Source organism: Cynocephalus volans, chromosome 8 (genome assembly GCF_027409185.1).
Source record: "Cynocephalus volans isolate mCynVol1 chromosome 8, mCynVol1.pri, whole genome shotgun sequence".
NCBI classification, from domain to species: Eukaryota; Metazoa; Chordata; class Mammalia; order Dermoptera; family Cynocephalidae; genus Cynocephalus; species Cynocephalus volans.
This window is the reverse complement of record NC_084467.1, coordinates 48,343,056-48,363,339: the sequence shown is the minus strand read 5'-3', so window position 1 is coordinate 48,363,339 and position 20,284 is coordinate 48,343,056. Positions and strand designations below refer to the sequence as shown.

Sequence of the window (20,284 nt, the reverse complement as noted above, 5' to 3'; positions counted from 1 at the left end):
GCTTATTAGCAAGTGGATGCACAATAAATGTTTGATGAAATACTAAACAATGGATCAGAAATTTCTGTTTTATTTGGTTTGGAGAGAAGTGAGAAACCACTGATAACTTTTGAATAATGGAATGACATAGGAATGTACTCTCTAAAATGAAATCTTGTAGTTCTCTGGAAAATGGATTAAAGGAGGGGGCCATTGTAAACAGGTTGACCAGTAGACCATGGAATTATCTAGGTGAGATATGAGGACCAGAAAAAGTATAGTGATGGTGAAAACATTTTAGAAATATTATTTGCAACTCTTAGAATCTGTGAAAGATGTTGTAAGGAAAAAAGGAAATCAAAAGTCTCTCCAAAGTTTCTACCCTGGGTGAAGGGTAGACTGCCTATGGCGTTCATTCATTTGATAAATGTTACCTGCTTTTTGTGCTGGGCACTGTTCTGGACACTGAAGACTCAACAATGCATAAGAATCACAATGGGTATACCAGACCCGGAAATAACTGCACAACATGCTGAGTGCTGTTGCTAATGTTACTGCAAATACATCATGAGAACACTGTGACCGCACTTCCCGTTGGCCAGATAAAGCTCACTGGGGAGATGGCAGTGCAACTGAGCCTGGAGTGGGAAGAGCCAGTTTAGGTAAAGGAGAAATTGGTCATCTCCGTTACGTACATATTAAATTTTGAGTGTTTAGAACACAGACAGAAATGTGGGTGTGTAGCTCAGGAGAGGTAATAGGTTGACTTAAACATCATCTGTGAAAATGTGAGATTGTCAAGTGAAGAAAGAAGACTATGGACAGACTGTTAGAAGTTATACTCCTTCCATTAAGGATCTGGGAGAAAGGATGCACAAAGAATGAGTGAGGAAAGAGGGAGAACTGGGGTAGTCACAGCAGCACACGAGGGGTGACTTTTTCAAGAATGAGGTGTCCACTTGCCTGGAGAGACTGAGGAGAGTGAGCATGAAGAAGGCACAATGGGAGTAAATAATTCTCTGATGGCTTTACTTTCCTGATAGCATATCCCTCATCAACTCTCACAGTGGCCTTTTGCTGTAGCTGTCTCACTTTATTATTCAGTTGGTATCCAGGTCCTAGTCACCTTGAGATTCTTCATTTCTTATTGATTCTTTTCCTAAAAAAGGGGGTAAAAGACTGGTATTCCTGGCCCCCAATCCCCTCACTTCCACCAGACTTACACTCTGCCTCCAAAATAAGGCTCTGACAATGTTGTAATGCAGTGTCCCTGAACAAAGACATCCTTATCACCCACAGAGAAATCTAAGCTAGCATTCAAATCCCTCCCAAATCGAAGCCCGACTACAGGTGATGGAGCACAGTGGAAAGAGTGTGAACTTTGGGGCCAGCAAGGCATGTCTGGATGCACATCCCCCTCCGCCTGGCTGTCTGACTTGCCTGATTCATGCCCATCTCTGAGTGTCTGCTCTGTACAGGGGTGTCGTTTACAATGTGTACAGTACCATTTGGCTCATGAGGGATGCCCAGTAATGTGGAGCAGTTGTTGCTGTGCAGAATTAGGTATAGGCTCATTTGTCCCACCCGGCTGAGGGTGGTGTTTTCATCTCTCCTCACTTCATGTGGACTGTGCTTGTTATTTGAGACCTGGCTTCACTTCTACCTTTCCTTCAAAACTTCTTCTGTGAACCCTAGTTCAAAGTCATCTTTTCTTTCTCCAAACCCCTACGGTACTGCTCAGTATAACATATATGCTACTTATTCCTGGGCCAACCTGGTCTATGCCTTCTATTGTTCTGAACTTGTTTTTCTATCTCGATATTTTTGTTTCAGTTTTCAGAGGTTTATACATTACTCCCCTCACTTGACTGTAAATTCCTAGATGTTATGCATAGACCTTATAATTGACTGCACCTATAATTTGTTGCTCTTTTTTTCTTCCTCTTCTTTTTTTATTGGTCTTTCTATTCTTTTCAAGACATGGTCTAGTAGGGAGAATGCATTATTTCGTGTCAAAGAGACCTGGATTTGAATTAATTGGCAAGCTGATGAAGGTCGTGTGATGAGGAAGAAGTCTCCTCTCTGCTGGGAGTGCTACTTTTGTCACCTGTATCAACGTGGCCACTGTGGCACTAGTGCTAGGTGGGAGGGGGTGGTCAGCTGGTGGTTCCATCATTGAGATCTGGGCAGGTATCTCAAAAGCGGTTTTGTCTTGATGAGTGAGACAAGTCCCAGCTCTTATGCAATCAATGGAGCCGAAGCAATAAAAAAGTGAGAAAAAACACGTAAAGATCTGTGGTGCTTTTACATGCTAGTGTTTATGCTAAGAAGCAGCCATGGTTTTTCAGCATTTATGTAATTCAAACTGAAATCTGGTGGTAAATTTCAACTGGAGAGAAAGGTGCTCATATTGATGGAACACCTATATACCAAATAGGCCATTCACTTTCCCATGTCCTTATTTCATTCACAAACCTCAAGGCAGGTCTTGTCTATTCCACATTATAAATGAGAAAATGAGGGTCCCCATGTGAGTGAGGCTGCCTGAGGTTATAGTTCTAGGACATAATCAGGACCAGACCCCCTGTGGCAGAGCAGGCATCTGGAAGTCTCATCTCTCTGCTCCTGAATGCCACACACTCTCCACAGAGCCGGGATTTGAAAGACCTTGAGTGGAACATGACGCCTTGGCTTCGACTCCATCTCTGATGGGGACGACTTTCCATCAGACGGTGACCCTGCCTTCCACTAAGGTGCCTAAGCCAAAACCCAGGAGTCACGCTTGCTTCCTCCCTTCTCCTGTCTCTCCCATGGTCTGTGGATAAGCTCTGTCTGCGATTCCTGCAACATATTGTTTGATTCAGTCCATTTCTCTACGTCTGTTGCCATCGTCCTTGTCTCAGCTCTAATATTCTTATCTGGATTGGCAACTCCTGCTTCTGCTTCTCCCCTTTGAACAGAGCAGTCAAAAAAATCTTTACAAAATGTGAGTCGTGTCCCTGCATAAAAACCCCTGCCCCTGATGGCTTTCCACTTCATTTAGAGCCCGGCCTGCACTCTTTACCCTGCCTTGCACAGCAGACCTGAAGGAGCCCTGCCTCTCTCTTGCCTCCACCCCACACCCTTCCCCCGGTGGCTCTGCTCTGACCACACTGGTTTCTTTCTGTTTTATAAGCAGGTCTGACGCATTCCCTCCTGGCGTGACCACCCTTTCCTTGTTCACGTCTCTTTTCACATGTCCTTTTCTACAGAAATGCTTTCAGGGACCAGCCTGTCTAAATTTATTGTTCCCCAGCATGTGCTAGTCACTATTTCATCAAACTGCTTTATTATCTTCATAACACTTATCACTATCTGGAGTGATCTTGTTCATTATTTATTTACTTGCTTATTATCTTCCCTCCCCTTTTCAATTGGAAGCTCTAGGAGAGCAGGAGCTTTCTCTCTCTCTCGTTCATGATTGTACCCTGGGACCTGGGCCAGTGATAGGCACATGGTGGACACTCAGCACGTGTTTGTTGAATGAATGAATATTAGGCTGGTCATGTCAGAAATCCAGGGGACTCTGGGCTGGGCTGTGCCTTTGCATTCATTACAAGCAACTGTCGGGGGGCACTTAGTCACTGTCTATTCCAGCACATTCCACTTAAACCCTCCATCACTGAGATTTATCTCTGAGTTTAATCAAATGTAATTTATACTGCAGCCTCTTTGGTAAATAATTGATTTGCTCTCTCTGTTGTCTTCATCACAAATAGTTCTTTGTACTCTAAAGAAATAATTTAATCAGTCGATAGTATACACAGCCCTCTTGTTTAGAAGGCAGATGGGAGATAAAGTGTGAGTCTTGTTCACACCAGAATATACCAGGACCAAAATAATCTCACTTAAAAAAAAAAAAAAAAAAACCCTGCAAAGAAGTTGGTGGCAGAGATACCCAATTAAATCCCCTTGTTTTTTTTCTAATGGAGATGACCCCATGGAAGTTGTAATTGCTGCAGAAGAGAGTTTTTGGCCAATTGCAGACTGCACATGATAATAGAAACCCTTGTTCCTTTGTGGTTTAATTAACCTCTGTCTGGGCCCAAGAGCAAACTTTCAAATGCTGAGTGTGAACATGCATTGGGTGGGAACTCCAAACTGGAGATTTGACTGTTCTGCAGTGCCTGTGACCTCGCACCCGCTGAGTGAATCTGCTTCTCCCGCTTCCCTTCTTTGCTGTCAGTCCATCAGCCTTTCTGTGGGCAGCGTGTCCAGAGCTTACAGGGATTTTTAAAAATCGAAACCATGCAAACATTCTTCCCTTGCCTTTGTATATTTCTCTCAAAAGAAGACATTGGGAGAGGTAAATTCTACATTTCTTTTCACACATTTGTCTATTATGCACCTACACTTTTCTGGAGTCGGAGAGGGAGGGAAATAATGAAGTATCAGCTTTGATAAGGGGGAAAGACTCAGTGTAGGTGTTCTCACAGGGAAAATACATTTCTTTTTCTTTCTGCCTTTAGGGAGTAATTCTCAAGATTGCATTTCTTTGCTTTGTTTTAATTGGAAACATCTTTACTGTCCATTGATAGGGGATTGGTTATATAAATTATGATATATCTCTATGATGAGATATTATACAACCTAGAAGAATCAGGTTATCAAAAATATCAATATGAGAAAAATATATGATCTACTGCCAAATAACAAAAGCAAGTCACAGATTTACAGTGTGTGTGTATATGTTAAGAGAAAAGTGTGAAAGAGCATATACTCAGGTGCAACCATGACTACTGCTGCATGTTGGCATGGGTGGCTTTCCCTTTTTTTTCTTTCCCTCATTTTCCAAATTTTAAGCCTTGAGAGTGTTCCATGTTGTAGTTAGAAAGTTTTTTTTTTTTTTTTAAGCAGGTGTTATAAAGCATGGGAATAGAAAAAGTTTAAGAATATATTTGTTATTCATTTGAAAACAAGTTTGTCTTCACTCATAATCAGCCCCTAGAACTTTGTAGATGCCTGGTGTCTGTCAGCACTTGTGTTTGCCAAACGGAGACAAGTTGTGGACTGCAGGGAGGTGAACCCCACTGCACCTCCCAGTCTGGTGGTAGTAGGATGCTGTTGGGTGGGTGACCACCCTGCTCCTCTTACAGATGCAGCCCAGCTGCCCAGGATGACTGGCAAACACTCAGCAGTTGTGCCAGGGACTCAGTTGCCTTCGGTGGCAGAATGCTAGCTCTGGATTTACCTTCCAGATTAGGCTTAGCCTCATGGACACCAGCATCGGTTTACATCATCTGAGCACTCAGTGCTGCCTCTGAGCCCTCGTCCCATCGTTCCTGGATTATTGCAAGAACTCTGGGGCTGTCTCTCCACATCAGCACCCCCTTTCTTTTGAAACACTCTCCCACTGCTGCATTGACTTTGTACTGTCTTTGATTGAGTAACCCGCAAAGCAGTGGCTGAGACAGACTTTTGCTGTAGGAAGCTTCTTGGGAAGTACCTTCAGAATCAGCACTGATGGGGGAGTGAAGGTGGTAGAGGTGGGCAGCTGGAGGAGCCAAACGGTGATGCAGTTGTAACAAAGGCTTCAGCTGCTTCCGCTATCCAACGGGAGCTCTCAAGTGTCCTTCAGGGTTGTCTCAAACTGCAGCATGAAGTCTGGGCCTTTACACCAGCTATTGATTGGATGCAGCTACAGGAAGAGGGGAAAGTGAGTTGAGAGGACATGACCTTGGGTGAAGTGGCTTTCTTTGGCTGAGGACAATTTGCTGAGAGCAACTCATCCTAGAGCTTTCTGGTCAGGATGCTACCTGGGGGATGAGTCTTCAGTCCTGAAACTGGAACTGGGATATATGCCGCATGGAGCCTGCAGTTCATAGGAAAGGAATTAAAGACATCGTGAACGTGTAATACTGAGCTCAGCCCTGCCACATTGAGTGCTTCACACATATGATTGCATAGAATTCCTACAGTAATCCTGCACAGTGAGTGTTATTATCCTCGATTGCCCAGAGATACGTGACTTGCTCTTGGACAAGAAGCTCCCCTGAATGGCAAAGCCAGCTGAGAACTGTGGTTTCTCCTGGACTCTCTTCTTTCCCATTCATTACCACCCCCCCACTGTAGATCCAATTTTCCCATTGTATTTTATATGCGTCATTCCACCTTACCTTCATCCATGAAGCACCCCAACCACAGTGGGACCTTCCTGATTATAAATGACAGAAACAAAAATAAATGTAACGACTGTGGATTCAGACATAGCCTTTCCCTGCCTTCTGCAGTCATATTTCTTACCCAGCCTCAAGCCTCGGATTCTCTTCCTTTAAAACTTCTTTCGATTAACTGAATTTCTTCTTCTGCACTCCTGCTGCTGCCTTTCCTGGCTCTGTGATCTTGGGCCAGTCTTTACCTCCTGGAGTCTCTATTTCCTCATCCATAAGAAGGGGTTAATAATGCATGTCACGCTAGCTCGTTGTGAGGAATAAAAGGACAATGAGGAACTTGCATACCGTTTAAAGCCTCTTCTGTGCCTTGCAGTGTGGCATCAACATGAGATGAAATATTACCCACCTAGCACGCTATCTTACACCCAGTGTGAACACATACTAGTTTCTACTCTCTTTGCCTCTTAGCCACCAGGAAAAATACACACGCCCACTGGTAAGAAGACCTGAGAAGCAGATGATCTTGTGCCATCCTCAGGCTCTCAGTAAGCAACTGTAGAAAAACAAAGCTACAGATTTTCAGCCAGACAGGGCAGTCCTTGATTGGTCCAAATGAGCAGGCTGTGCCAAGCTCTTCAGCCTTTCTGGAAGGACTTCAGAAGGACTCAGCAACAGAGGATCAGAGGGGTCTTTACCAAGAGGCTTCTCCTTTTTGTCATCTTACTTCTTCCTCGTAACTGAAGATGTGATTGGCCTTTTGTCTGTCATTCCTGTTTTCGGTTTGTCTGAAAAAAATACTGAGAGTCACCATGCCACTGAGCCCGATAAATAACACCTGAGGCTTTGGGCACTGTGACAGAAATTTAAACCTGGTTTAACAAAGTTATAAGACTCTGTGTATATGTGTGTTGGTGGGAAGGGCAGGGTTGGAAACTCTGGGTAAAGAAAGCAATTTTGAGCGATTACCCTTCCTAAATATATTTATTTACTCAGCAAATATTTATTGAGTACCCGCTATATGCCAGGCACTGTTCTAGGTGTTTGGGATATCCGATGAGCAAATCAAAAGAGAACGTCGGCCCTCAACGAGCTTGCAATCTACCTAGGGGAGATCGCCAGGCCTGACATTTCCTGCTTCAACTGCAGCTACATGAGGGGAATCACTGCCAGATGCATGAAGCATGATCCAAACTTACTTGGCATGATAATCTCTTCAAGTTTCCTTCAAAAGGACTTGAAAATGGTGTTTGAAGAGACATACTAGGAAATGGTTGTTCTAAGGATTTGTCGGAGTGATGGAATGTAACTGATTATTGTTTTCTTTTGTTATGAGGAGTTTATTAATATTGTCATACAGTTTTTATAATAGATTTTTAAATTCAAATTAAAGAAGACTCAGCAGAAGGGAAAAAAAAAGGAAACAACAGAAATAAATACTAGCAGACCTTTGTCAGGGAAATGCAAGAAGGACCAACTATCAGAGCAGAAAAATCCGATCACTTATATGGGGACACCAAATGATCCTGTCTTATAATTTCAGTGGGTTCCTAACCTGGCTCTGCCTCAGAATCATCAACCAAGCTTTAAAATGTAGATTCCCAGGCTCTCCAGTGAGAAGCTTTGGAAGCAGGCCCTGAAATATTAGTACCTCACTTTATGCAGAAAGATGCAAATGGACTCCAGACGCCCTTGTTACAGAGCTCTTTTCAGAAGTACCAGAGAAGAACATCTTTTAAGAAAATGTATGCATGAATCAGAGGATGAATATTATTTTAGCTCTTTAATTAGTTTACCTTTTAGCAATAATGACAGCAAGCATGTTCATAAAAACACATTTTAACAGCCCCCTAAGTGTGTTTTTCCCCTTGTTCTGCTCACTACCGAGCTAGTTAATTACACAAAATCAGCATTCTCTCCTACGCAGCCAGCATACATAATTATTTGTCCATTGCAAATCAACACCTGGATAATTGCAAGATAGAATTCTAAGTAAAATAAGTTATCTCTGCTGCTGGGCCCTGAAATCCCCCCACAATCTGTTCTAAAATTGGACAACCTAACAGACAATAGGGATCTTTCAGCAATGGACAGGATGATGTTGGACAGGCTAGGGAAGAAAAAAACACAACCCTTTGAAATTTTCTTATCATCAAGATGGATGGGCTGTGATTGAAGCAGATATGGAGGAGGAGGGAGGATCTCTCTGTGTTAATAATTCATAAGGTGATCTCCCCATTGCCTTCAGGAATGAACATCCTGTTCTTAATTGCACCCTTATTCCCAGACAACTAAAAAAATTCCCAAACAGCTGGGACCATTATTTCTAATGCAGTATGACTTTGCTATGGTTAGCTTTGGGCTGCTGATGCCTAATGTGAAATATATTATTTGGGGAGGGGAAGGCAGTGAATATTTACTGAATGACTGCCATGTGCCAGGCAGTGTGCTAAGAACATAACACATATCATCTTCTGTGACCCTTCTAGCTGTCCTAGAGAGGAGTACAGATAACCACGGTGTTTTACAGATAGAGAGCCTAACACTCAGAAAAGTTAACTAACTTTCCCAGTATCACACACACACACAGTAGAATACCATGATTAATAATGCAATGTCTTCTGACTCCAAAGGATTAGACTGCCCCTCACTAGCAGTGTGGCCTTTCACCAGTGACTTCCCTGTGCCCCAGTTCTCTCCTCCTCTGAATGGGTTGCAGTCCTTGCCTCCAAGGTTGTTGTGAAGCTTAAATAAGACAGTTGATGAAAAAGGGTCATACGTGCTCATTTTCAGATATAGCCCAACTTTTTACTCTTCCTTCCTAATTCCAGCGACTTATTATAGACTGAATACTTGTGTCCTTGCCAATATTCATATGTCGGAGCCCTAACTCCCAATGTGATGATATTTGGAGGTGGGGCCTTTGGGTGATAATTAGCTTTAGATTAGGACATGAGGGTGGGGCCATTGTGATGAGATTAGTGGCCTTATAAGAGGAAGGGAAGCCATGGCTTGCTCTCTTTTCCTCTCCCTCTTTACAAAGAAGTCCAGTGAGCACACAGTGAGATAGTGTCCGTCTACAAGCCAGGAAGGGAGCCCTCGCCAAGAACCAAATCTGCTGGCACCTTGATCTTGGACTTCCCAGTTTCTAGAACTGAAAGAAATAAATGCCAGTCTGGGGCATTTTGTTATAGCAGCCTGAGCTGACAGGACACCCCTTAGATGTTTAAGTACCTAAAACACAGAAGTGAATACTCAGCTCAATATAAGAAATGCGATGGAGTTGACCTCTACCAGACAGGGAAATATTGTGACTGTCAAAAGTTAAAAGAATTCACAGACAGAATAGCCACATTAGAAAAAAATAATTCTTACCTTGGCCCTTGTATGGGTTTCTGTGGCCATGCTTATTGTAATCTATGACGAGTGGGGGAGATAAAGAGAGAACAGCCTTGGGTGTGAAATATCTTTTATTTGGCCATTAATAGTCTTTAGCAAACAGCCTGGAGTAGGAGGCCATTTAAGACTGTGCTAGATTCTGTGGGCTTTGTGCTTCAGAGTCATAAAAAATGCTAATTGCTTTCCTCCTTTGGAGGCTGACTTTCCACAGAGGTGCGTGTTTTTGTTGAAGCTTCTGCAAGGTGACCTCCAGTGTGGGACCTCAGCATTGGCATTGCCTTCTTTCTGCTCCACGACAGGGACTTGGTGTTCTTCCTGACAGCATCTTTGAGACCTGTTCAAATGGGGAATTTACTCGATGCCCAGGGGATTGGCCTGATTTAAATTCAGAGGAGAGTCATTTCTTGGGTTAGGAGGTGAGCAGATTGTGATGAGGTTGAGAAAAGCTCTTCTCTAATGGCGTAAAGCAAAGCCAACCTGAAAATGACTATGAGTGTGACATTTATTTTATCCCATTAGGAATTTTATTGCTTGAAGACAGTGAATTATACTCATGGAATGGACGAAATAGGGTCTGTACAAAATGGGTTTTTTGTGACCCTTTAGACACTTCCCACAGTGATCCTGACACCTGGAGTCTACTAGCCACTTTAGAATAAATAAAAAAATTCATTCATTTATTCAGTTATTCAGCAGATCTGGGCACTGTGGGTCTGCTCTATGCCAGGTACCATGCTAGGTTCAGAGGACACTGTTGAATCAATCCCAGTCTACACTGTTGTGGAGCTCAAGTGTAGAGAGGAGACAGACAAGAGAACAAAGTCATTGAAGTGCCACCGATGCTGTGACAGATGCTGGGAGGAAATAAAGTAAAAAATGTGTTCACGTGTTAGGAAAATGCTAGGCCCTGGGAAGATAGTAGTCAATTACTTGGACATAGTGTCTGCCTTTTTGGAGTTTATAGACAAATGAGAAGGACAGATATTGAGCTGATTATTACAAATGGGATTAATTTGTTGCAAGAGTACAGAGGAATTATCAGAAGAATACTGTGGGAGCATCTCCAGTGGACCTACCAGATAGATCTGTGGCATCAGGGGACTCCAGGGCACATGGTATTGTGTTGCGATCTCAGGTGGGAAAGGGAGGGATGAGAAGATGGAGCGATGGTGGAAGACGGGGGAAGACAGGGTGGAGAATGTCTTCCAGGCCCAAAAAACAGCAGATGTGAAGTCAAAGAGCACAGTGAATAATTGCAGAGTATGGCTCGTTAGCAGGTGTGCATGAGGCCACTGCGGCAAGCATATGAAAAATAAAGTAAAGGGGGAGTGGTCCAAAATAGGGTTGGTGAGCTAACAGGGACCTGAGTTTGGGGGGCCTTGTAGGAAATGTGAAGGAGGCCCGTTTTAGTTGGTGAAGAGTGCAGGATAAGGAGGGGAAAGTGCTTTTAAAGTCCTCATCACAGAGGGTATCCTTGAAATATTTGTCAAAAAAACAAGGGAAGTTAGAGAAGAGGAAATAGCCAGGGCAAAGGACATGGAGAAGCCTGGCCCATGGGGCTGGAGTTTAAGGTGTTGGGGTTGAGGGGGCAGATATGAGGTGGGAGGGTGGGAGGGAAGACGGCCTATAGCAGGCTGGGCAGAAGGTCAGGAGGTAGGTGACGAGATGGCATTTGGGGTGGATCCCTTTAGAGGCAGGCAGTGTGGAGTGTGGATAAGAGGTTGCCAGTGGAGGCACACCTACTGCAACTCCTCGATGCCCCCGATGCTTTTGAGTGGTGTACGTGCACCCCACCCTACCCCCTCTCTACATTAAAGACAGCAGCCTCTGGGGTGCCCAATGATCCACTGTGAAATTCAAAATGGGTGATTCTTGGAAACCCAAATGTCTTAGTATGATTGTAGGTTTGCAGTGACTCCCTGAGGATTTTTCAAGTTGTTATTCCTCAGTCAGAGAGATTTGCAAGGAAACACAGTGAGATGCCCCCAAGGTATGCAAGATAATCTGTTGGGACATGGAAAAAATATAAGATAGCTATTTATGTTGAGTTTTAAACTAAAAAGTTTTAAGAAAAAGGAAGCTTTAATAATATTAACATGTGAATTGTCAGTAGTTCTTGTATGTAATTTATACAGAAGTATATCTATTTTAGATTATATGCTCAAAAATATTTTACTGGTAGAGGTATGTAATTTAAAAAACAAAGAAACAAAAAAACAAAACAAAAACCTGGAGACCCGGGTTCTATGGATTTAGGAAGACCTAGGTTTAAATCCTAGCTCTAGCACTTACCTAGATGTACCAACTTAGACAACATGAATTCTCTGAATTTCTGTTCCCAGCTCTAAAATAAGTGGACAACAACTGCATAAGATTGTCAGTAACAATAAACTGAAATATACAAAGTGCATCACACAGTTAGGCTCATAGTAAGACTCTCTAAATATTAGTTATAAGTATCATCATGGACAGTTAGCACTCCGAGATGCTTTAGAGACCATCTTCTCTCTGTGAACACTCATTGGGCACATGGGGAAATTAAACCCCCCAGAAAGGTAAATGACTTATGTATAATCACATTGGTGAAAGTACAGTAACAAAGACCACACCTGATTCCAGGCCTCCTTACTTCCATGCTAGGTACTGCTTTTCTTTCAGGGGACGTGGTTCCAGACCACTGTATGATCCAGCATAATCCCCAAATCTTCTTCTTTTCCAATTCAAATCTGTGGTGTGTTGAAAATTCAATTTTCAAATTACCTGGAGGATTTTGGATTAAGATCCCTGACAAAGCATCCCCTGTTAGTTGCTGTTAATTACTCTTGTTTTTTTATGGAACCAAGTGAAGCAGGTGCATCAGAGCAGAAATCTTCAAACCACTCAGCGTAGGCTCTTTTCCTCTGACTTAAGTAGGAGAGCGTCAATGAAGTGGTATGCCCTACCCTCCTGCACTCACAATCCTGATCTTCTAAGCACACACACACCCACCAGCCATGAACGACACCAAATAGTATTTTTCAAATTTATGGAGATCTCTTTTAAACATTAAAAAAGAAATTTTCACTTCTAAGAAAGCAGAGCTGAAGTCTATGAAAATATCTTTGAGGCACATTATTATTAACAGACTTTTTTCTCCATAACTGGTAAAATGTTTAAAAAGTTATCATTTGAAAAACCCAGTCAAAAGATGATCAATTTGAAAAACCCAAATCAAAACGTTAAAAATCTTCATTCCGAGGACTTCAGTTTGAGAAACACCATTTTACAAGGGACTTTTTACATAAGCAAGATGCTGTTCTTGATGGAGTTGAAGCAGCTCCATCTACTGGGTCCCTCCCACTAGGGTAGAATATCAGTAGGTGGGATTCAGGAATCTGTTGTTGCTGTTATTGTTTTTACAGATGATTCTCCATTACACTAAAATTTTGTAATTTTCTAATTACAGCACAAATCCATTGGCTTGTCCACTAGAATGTAAGCTCCATAAGTATAGGGATGTTTATCTGCTTTGTCACTGCTGTATCTCTAGCACCTTAGAACCTACAGTAGGCATTCAAGAAGTACCCAATAAGTGAATGAATGAATCACACAATCAATGAGAGTCTTATGCTTCCCTAAATGTTGCTACAATGTTGTTTTAAATCTAATCCTCACAAGAAAACTGGGTCATTAGTATTAATAGCTCCCATGGCATAAAGAACAAAATCCAAAAGCTCTGGTGTGCCTTCCAAGGCCTTTCATGATTTGGCCCCTTCAGACCCTGACCACATCACTAGGGTCATGCGCTCTAGCACTGTGCTTTGCAAGCACATAAATTGGCTCCGGCTCACCCCAGAGCAGTCTAATCAAAATCTGTGGGTGGTGTTTTAAAAGCTCCCAGGTGACTCTAAAACACAGCTGTGGTTGACAAACCCGCAATGTAACCCATCTGCTCTGATCTATGAATATCATCATACTTTTTGTTCCTTTGAAAAGCTTTTCCGCCTTTTCTACCTGTTAAGCCCCCACTTTCTCACAAAACCTTACTCAGAGGTCATCTCTGCTTTGAAGCTCTTCCTAATCCTCTCCCCACCAAATAGAAATAATTTCTTCTCTACTCAACTCTACATGACATCCATAGCCCTGGTCATATTTTGCTAAGCTATGTATGTACTTGTGTGTGTCCCCTTTTGAAATGTGACTTCCTCCAGACAAGAGAAGTAACAGTTCTTGCTCACTTGGGCTCCACCAAAAGCTAGCCCAGTGCCTAGCACAAAGAATACTGTGAGGCAGTACAGTATACAAAAGATGACAACATAATTAGGTAACCACACAACTTATGCAAAGTGGGATACTTTTGAGAGTCATGGGAGGTGCTAGTAACAATAGGGTCAAGACAAAAGCTGTAAACTGGAACCGTTCCAGACAAACTGAAAGCATGATCACCCAAATAACCATGGCCAGCACTGATGGAGCTCTTACTGTTTCTCAGTCACTATCCTGCGTGCTGTCTGTGTATCATTTCTTTAACCTTCTCAGTGGCCCTCTGTGGGAGCAACTGTTATTATGTACATTTAACATATAAGGACACTAGCAGACATGTAAAGGAACTTACTCACGATAACATAACTAGGGGAGTTGGAGTGAGAGCTGGGACTTGAACCCAGGTCCTCTGAATCCAGAGTGCGTGTTCCAGACCATTAATCCCTAGTGTCTCCTAGTGGAAGAACTCAGGCCTTGGAGTAGGACGGGGTGAGATTCTATTCCCAGCTCAGCTTGAAGTAACTTTAGTTACCTCTCTGGCTTTAGTTTTTTCATCCATAGAATAATAACAATGCCTATTTCCAGTAACCATGAAGGATTAAGTGAGATAAGGTATGAGAAGATTAGGCATGTGTACTTGAGAAGTACTTGTCTTAGGAGTAAGACATCTATCTGCCAGTTTACTCTAGGCTCCATAAGACAGATAGCTGTGACACAAAGTAGAAGGTGCTAAATGTTATAAACAGAGTATGGACGGAGGTCACAGGAGGCCCCATAGCCTAATAGTTAAAACCATGAAATTTTGTGTAACACCTGTGTTCAAATTGAAGCTCTGGAATATAAATAGACATTTCTTCAAAGAAGATATGCGGTGGACAGTAAGCACATGAAAAGCTGCTCAACATCATTGCTTCCTCGGGAAATACAAATCAAAACTGCACCGAGATATTACTTAACGCCCACTAGTACGACTAAAGTTAAAGACAGGCAATAGCTGATGTTGGTAAGAACATCTGGTAGAGAAACTAGACCCCTTATACTTTGCTAGTAGGATTGTAAAATGGTGCAGCCACTTTGAAAAGACAGTTTGACAGATCCTCAAAAAGTTAAACATAGTTACCATGTGACCCAGCAATTCCTCTCCTAGATATAATACTAAGATAATTGAAAACATATGTCCGCATAAAAATTGCACTCAAATGTTCATGGCAGCATTATTCATAATAGCTGAAAAATAGAAAAAATGGAAATATTCATCAGCTGATGTGATACAACCATACAATGGAATAATAGTCAGCAAAAATAAAATGAAGACATGAATTACTAATACATGCTGTAACATGGATGAAACCTGAAACAAGTTAAGTAAAAGACAACAGACGCTAAAGACCATGTATTATAAGATTCCATTTATATAAAATGTCTAGAATAGGCAAATTTTTAGAGACAGAAAGAGACTAGTGGTTGCTCAGCACTGGAGAGAACGGGGGGGATGGAGAATCACAGCTAATGGGTTTGGGGCTTCTTTCTTGAGTGATGAAAATGTTCTGAAGTTAGATAGTAGTGATAGTTGTGCAACTCTGTGAATGTATTAAAACCACTGAATTGTGTCCTTTAAAGAGTGAATTTTATGGTATGTGGGTTATATCTCAGTAAAGCTGTTATTAAAAAATTCAGGCTCTGCTTTTAACTTTGGGCATTGGTGGTGTCCTCTGTAAAATAGCACTCATTACGGAGCCTAACCCAAAGAACAGGTGTGAAGATTAAATGAGAAATTGCATGTGAAACTCTTGACATAGTAACTGGTATAGTAAACACTTGATAGTAGATAGTGACCATATTGATGGTTTTCTTTAAACACATGGCTTTCTCTTCTCCATCCAGCAGCATAGGGTCAGTGGTGCTTTTCTCAGAATAGGCTGGGATGCATGAAGATTGACCCTGTCCCTAACACCCTCAAATTCTACATGCCTCTGATGGAATTACAGCCTTATGGCTCAAATATGTTATTTATTTCTTAACTAATATAACTGAGACCTTGCTCAAGATGTGCTCATGAAAAATTACCCTTTTAATGGTGGAGCATTTAATGAGAAACTGGATTATCTACTGCATAAGTGCCCTTTATACAAATTAGCTTGGCCCTAGGTCCTAATCTAAATTGGTCTTCCTACTTTCCTCTAAATGGTCTAATATTTTCTTATTAATCTCTGCCCTTGTTCACCTGATTTGGCTCTGCCTCCTTTTGTGAATCTTCCTCCATGGAAGAGTTGTGTGCCCTGACAAATGTTTTCTAAGGCTGAGTTTGTACCTGACTCATGGGCATTTTTTTGGACATGACTGGCAGCTGGAAGCTGTTCCATTTTCAAGCTGCCTCTCAATCCCCCAACAAAGTTTTAAGGCTGCCAATGTATTGAGTATCATCAGATCTGGACCAAATGAGTTTTGGTGCAAGGTTCAGATGGGGCTTTATCGGGAAGTTGGGTAGATGAGAAGTAATTAATCATAGTGGTTAACAGAGCAGGCATGAAAACACCTGCAAAACTACAAGAACACAAGCAAACCACAAGCATGGGCTTTGGCACCAGAAACATATGGGTTCAGGTCCCACTCAGTGAATTTGGACAAGTGAATTTGGCCTCTCATACCTTCAATTTAGATCCTTGTCTATAAAACCTGAATAATAGTACGTACCTCTAGGATTATGTCCAGGGCTAAACAAGTCAGTGCCTATAATGTGCTTTGTAGTAAATGCTACCTGGTGTTGTTATTAAAGTTTGAAGGGTGTCCCGGTGGTGAAAGGGATGTTATTATTGACTGGAATAGTGTCATGTGTTGAAGAGGCAGAGATGGTATTCGTGAGAGTCAGATAACCTTCTCAGGAAATCATGGACCCAGCCGTAGGTTGCCCCGACAAAACATTGCATAATCAGGCAGGGAAAGGTTGTTCAGCAAGGGGTTGATATAAGGTGTATTATGGCCAATGTTCTCTTTGTTTTTAGCTCTTGTCTCTGACATCTGCCCTCACAGAACACTGAGGTTTAATTTTTATGTTGGTTATAGTTTCTGACTAATCAATCATCCATGTGTTATATTTACGTTATGGAATATATTCAAAGGCCTTGATATACTAGGAGTCAGCAGGGATGCAGTGGGAAAAAATGACAACTGGGAGTTGTGGAACATAAGTCCAGGCCTGGCTCTGCAGACATTCCTCCCTGTGCCTCTTTCCCCCAGAGCACTGTATCTTTCACATGCTTCTTTTCCTGGACTGATAATAGTGGTGACAGCTACCATTTACAGAAAACTTGCCATGTGAATACATGCTTCACACATACTACCTCACTGAAGTTACTATTCATACTAACTCTGTCAGATGGATATTTTAGCCTCATTCAAAGATAAAAAACAGGCTCAGACAGTTTAGCTGACTTACAAGGGAGTAAACCATGATTTGAAAGGAGGATGTCTGAGTCTAAACTTGAACCTTCTTACACACCTAACATAATGCGCTATACATTTTTATTTGCAGTCACCAATAACTTGAGCTTCTAGGGACATAGACTTTGTCTCATTTATCTATTGCTAGTGAGTAATAGTATCTGGCACAGACAAGATGCTCGGTAAGGGATGACTGAATAAATGAATGAAATGAAAGTCATGTTTTGTTTATAGAAAAGCACTACAGTGGTTAGCGATTACCTTTTTTTTTTCTGTTTTAAGCAAGTCATCAGATAATTCTCACCCCACATCGTAGAAAGTCTTCAGTTTGCACATCATATAGACAGAGGAAAACGGGATGACTTATCTCTGATGTCCCCAGTTCTAAGTTTCTGCCCACGAGAGAAGGCACGATAGAGGCAGAATCAGGAGTTGAAGTTACGATATTCTGGGAGATATATACCAGAGAGCTAGGGTGTTCTGGGTTTTTAGAACCGTGTCTGCAATGCCCACATGACTAGGCAAAGTGCGGTGAGGTTAGAGAAGGGTTTGAATTCCTACATACTCATTCTGTTTCTGACTGTGTGAACTTGGACATGCTACTTGAATCCCGTGACCTTCATCTTCATCATCTGGAAAATGGAGATGGTTTGGTTGTTGTGAAAAGTAGGAATAAAGTGTATAAAACATCTCACATGAAACACTCGCTCAGTTCACAGTTACTTTACTGTGCTTACTTTATGTGGATATATTTGAACTTCTGGTTGATGCGTCTTAGGAAAATATTATGTTAATAATTATTGAGAGAGCCTGTTGCAAGGTGTGAACCCACAGTACCAAGCAGCATGGAAGCCTGTTTCCCTGGACACATGAGTTACCAGAAGAGATATCATAAAACCATTTTTTGATAATTGCCACCAGGTCATTACTTGGAGCAATTACTCTGGAGTTTCACTATGAAACAGCTCTCGGAATTGGGTTTAAAGAGCATCTTGGACCCTAGCCAAAGTATTACTAATGCTGGAAATGGCAGAAACTCAGCGCTAATACTATTCTAACAAGAATTTTGGACATGAACTGTTGGTGGGTGATTATCATTTGTTGAATACCTACTGTGTATCAAACACTGAATTAGATGTTTTAAACGCATTATCTGATTTATCTTAATGCTCCATTTGGGCAGTTATCTTTAACTTTTTCTTTTCCCCCCCTGGAAGAATGAGGCTCAGAGAATGGAAATAATTTGCCTCAGCATTTGAGTGGATAGAGTCAGAATTTGTATCTAGGAATACTGCCGTTCTTTTCTCCTTTGTCTAGTGATGTAACTTTCCTGGAATGTAGGTGAAACCAGAGAGTGAATCTTGGAGTTGTGGATACTTGAAACCAGTGGGGCCTGAACAACTACATATGTGAATTTGCTTTTCTGTGTTTTTAGGTCAGGATCGCAGTGAAGCCACTTTGATAAAGAGATTTAAAGGTGAAGGGGTCCGGTACAAAGCCAAACTGATCGGGATTGATGAAGTTTCCGCAGCTCGGGGAGACAAGTTATGTCAAGATTCCATGATGAAACTCAAGGTGCTGTGCAAACATTTTATTTTATATATCTTGATTTTAATATGAATGAGGGAGAGAAATGATTACCATCATTATGGTAAATAACTTTTTTCATTTATTGGTAACTTTACTTGGTTCACTGATAAATCACCATATTTATTCATTGGGAAGAGATTTCAGTCATTCGCCAAATTTTTATTGAGCACCTACTGTGTGGAGGTATTTTGCTAGAATTTTGTTTTATAATTTTTAGTGTATCACATTCTATTCCATTTTATCTTCATTGTATAATTACTGCAAAAATAAAAGTACAGAATTATCAAACTGTTTAGTCCCTCACACTGTATGAGTTTTCACCACTTTGTGTTTTTTTTAATAAACTTTATATATTTTGCCATATGGTAAAAGATGTTAAGTTAAAAGCTGATTTTATTCATTCTTGTAATTTCTTTTAAGGCACCACAAACACTTTGTAATAAACAAAAAACAGCAATTTAAAAGTAATATGTAACTAGATATTGGGATTTGGAGATATCACAAAGAGGCTTCTGACTTTAAATACTGTAAAGAAAGCTTTCCACTGAAAAATTTAAGAAAGAAAGTGGAAAATTTTTGAATGTACAAAATAAGCAAATTATTTTATTAAGTGGCCCTAAAAAATATACAAAAAAGAATACTTTTTGTTCCCAGATTCTGATTTCCATATATCATGCTTTTTTTAAAAAAGTAATATAAAATATTGGAGAAAAAAAATGATTTGTAAGGATGTCTACAAATGTCTGATGCATTTAAAACAAATGTAATATAATAATTTTTCTGATTATAGAGTTCACATATGTTCATTATAAAATATTTTTAAATTACAGAAAAGTATAAGGAACACAATTAAAATAATCCACAATCCCACAAAGAAAATCAGTGTCAATATTTTTGTGTATAATTTACAATCTCTTTTTGTGTTTTTACATATGTAATATATGAATTATCCACATATCTGTAAAAAAATTGGCATTACAATTTGTACAGTTTTATATCCTGGGTTTTTTTTTTTTAATCTAATAATATATATGAGCACTTTGTAAATATCTTCAGACAGTTCAGGAGAACACAGCTTGGTCAGGGAAATATTTTTAAGTATAAGAAAAAAAGAAAGAAAAGAAAGAAAAAACCAAACAAAAAAAAAACCAAGCCGGGTCAAGTGCCTAAAAATATCAAATGAGATAAAATCTGTAAGACATCCTCTGCGTCACCTTTTCTTTCATAGATGCTTGATAAATCACAGCTATTATTTTTGTTTATGCTATGCAGATTTTCTTAGCAGTTTAATGTGTATATCAGATGCTAAGTCTCCCTGTAGTATGGCTCTTAATTTTCTACATTATATATCCATTACCTTCTTTTTCATTTTTAAGCTGTTACATAAACAAACTTTATTTTAATAGTTATGTATGTAGTGTAAGGTGTACTAGAAAAAGGCATAAAAGACATAAAAATCATGATTTCACAGATTATCACCTTGG

General features: G+C 40.8%; 1 protein-coding gene across 2 annotated transcripts in view; it reads left to right on the top strand.

The window, feature by feature from the left end:
• Positions 1–20,284, top strand: part of DAB1 (DAB adaptor protein 1) — a 253,974-nt gene that overhangs the window by 110,160 nt on the left and 123,530 nt on the right. For both annotated transcript variants that reach the window (XM_063106628.1, XM_063106627.1), the window contains exon 2: positions 18,646–18,785. In XM_063106628.1, the coding sequence (XP_062962698.1) occupies positions 18,646–18,785 (140 nt within the window). The remainder of the gene's footprint in view (positions 1–18,645; positions 18,786–20,284) is intronic.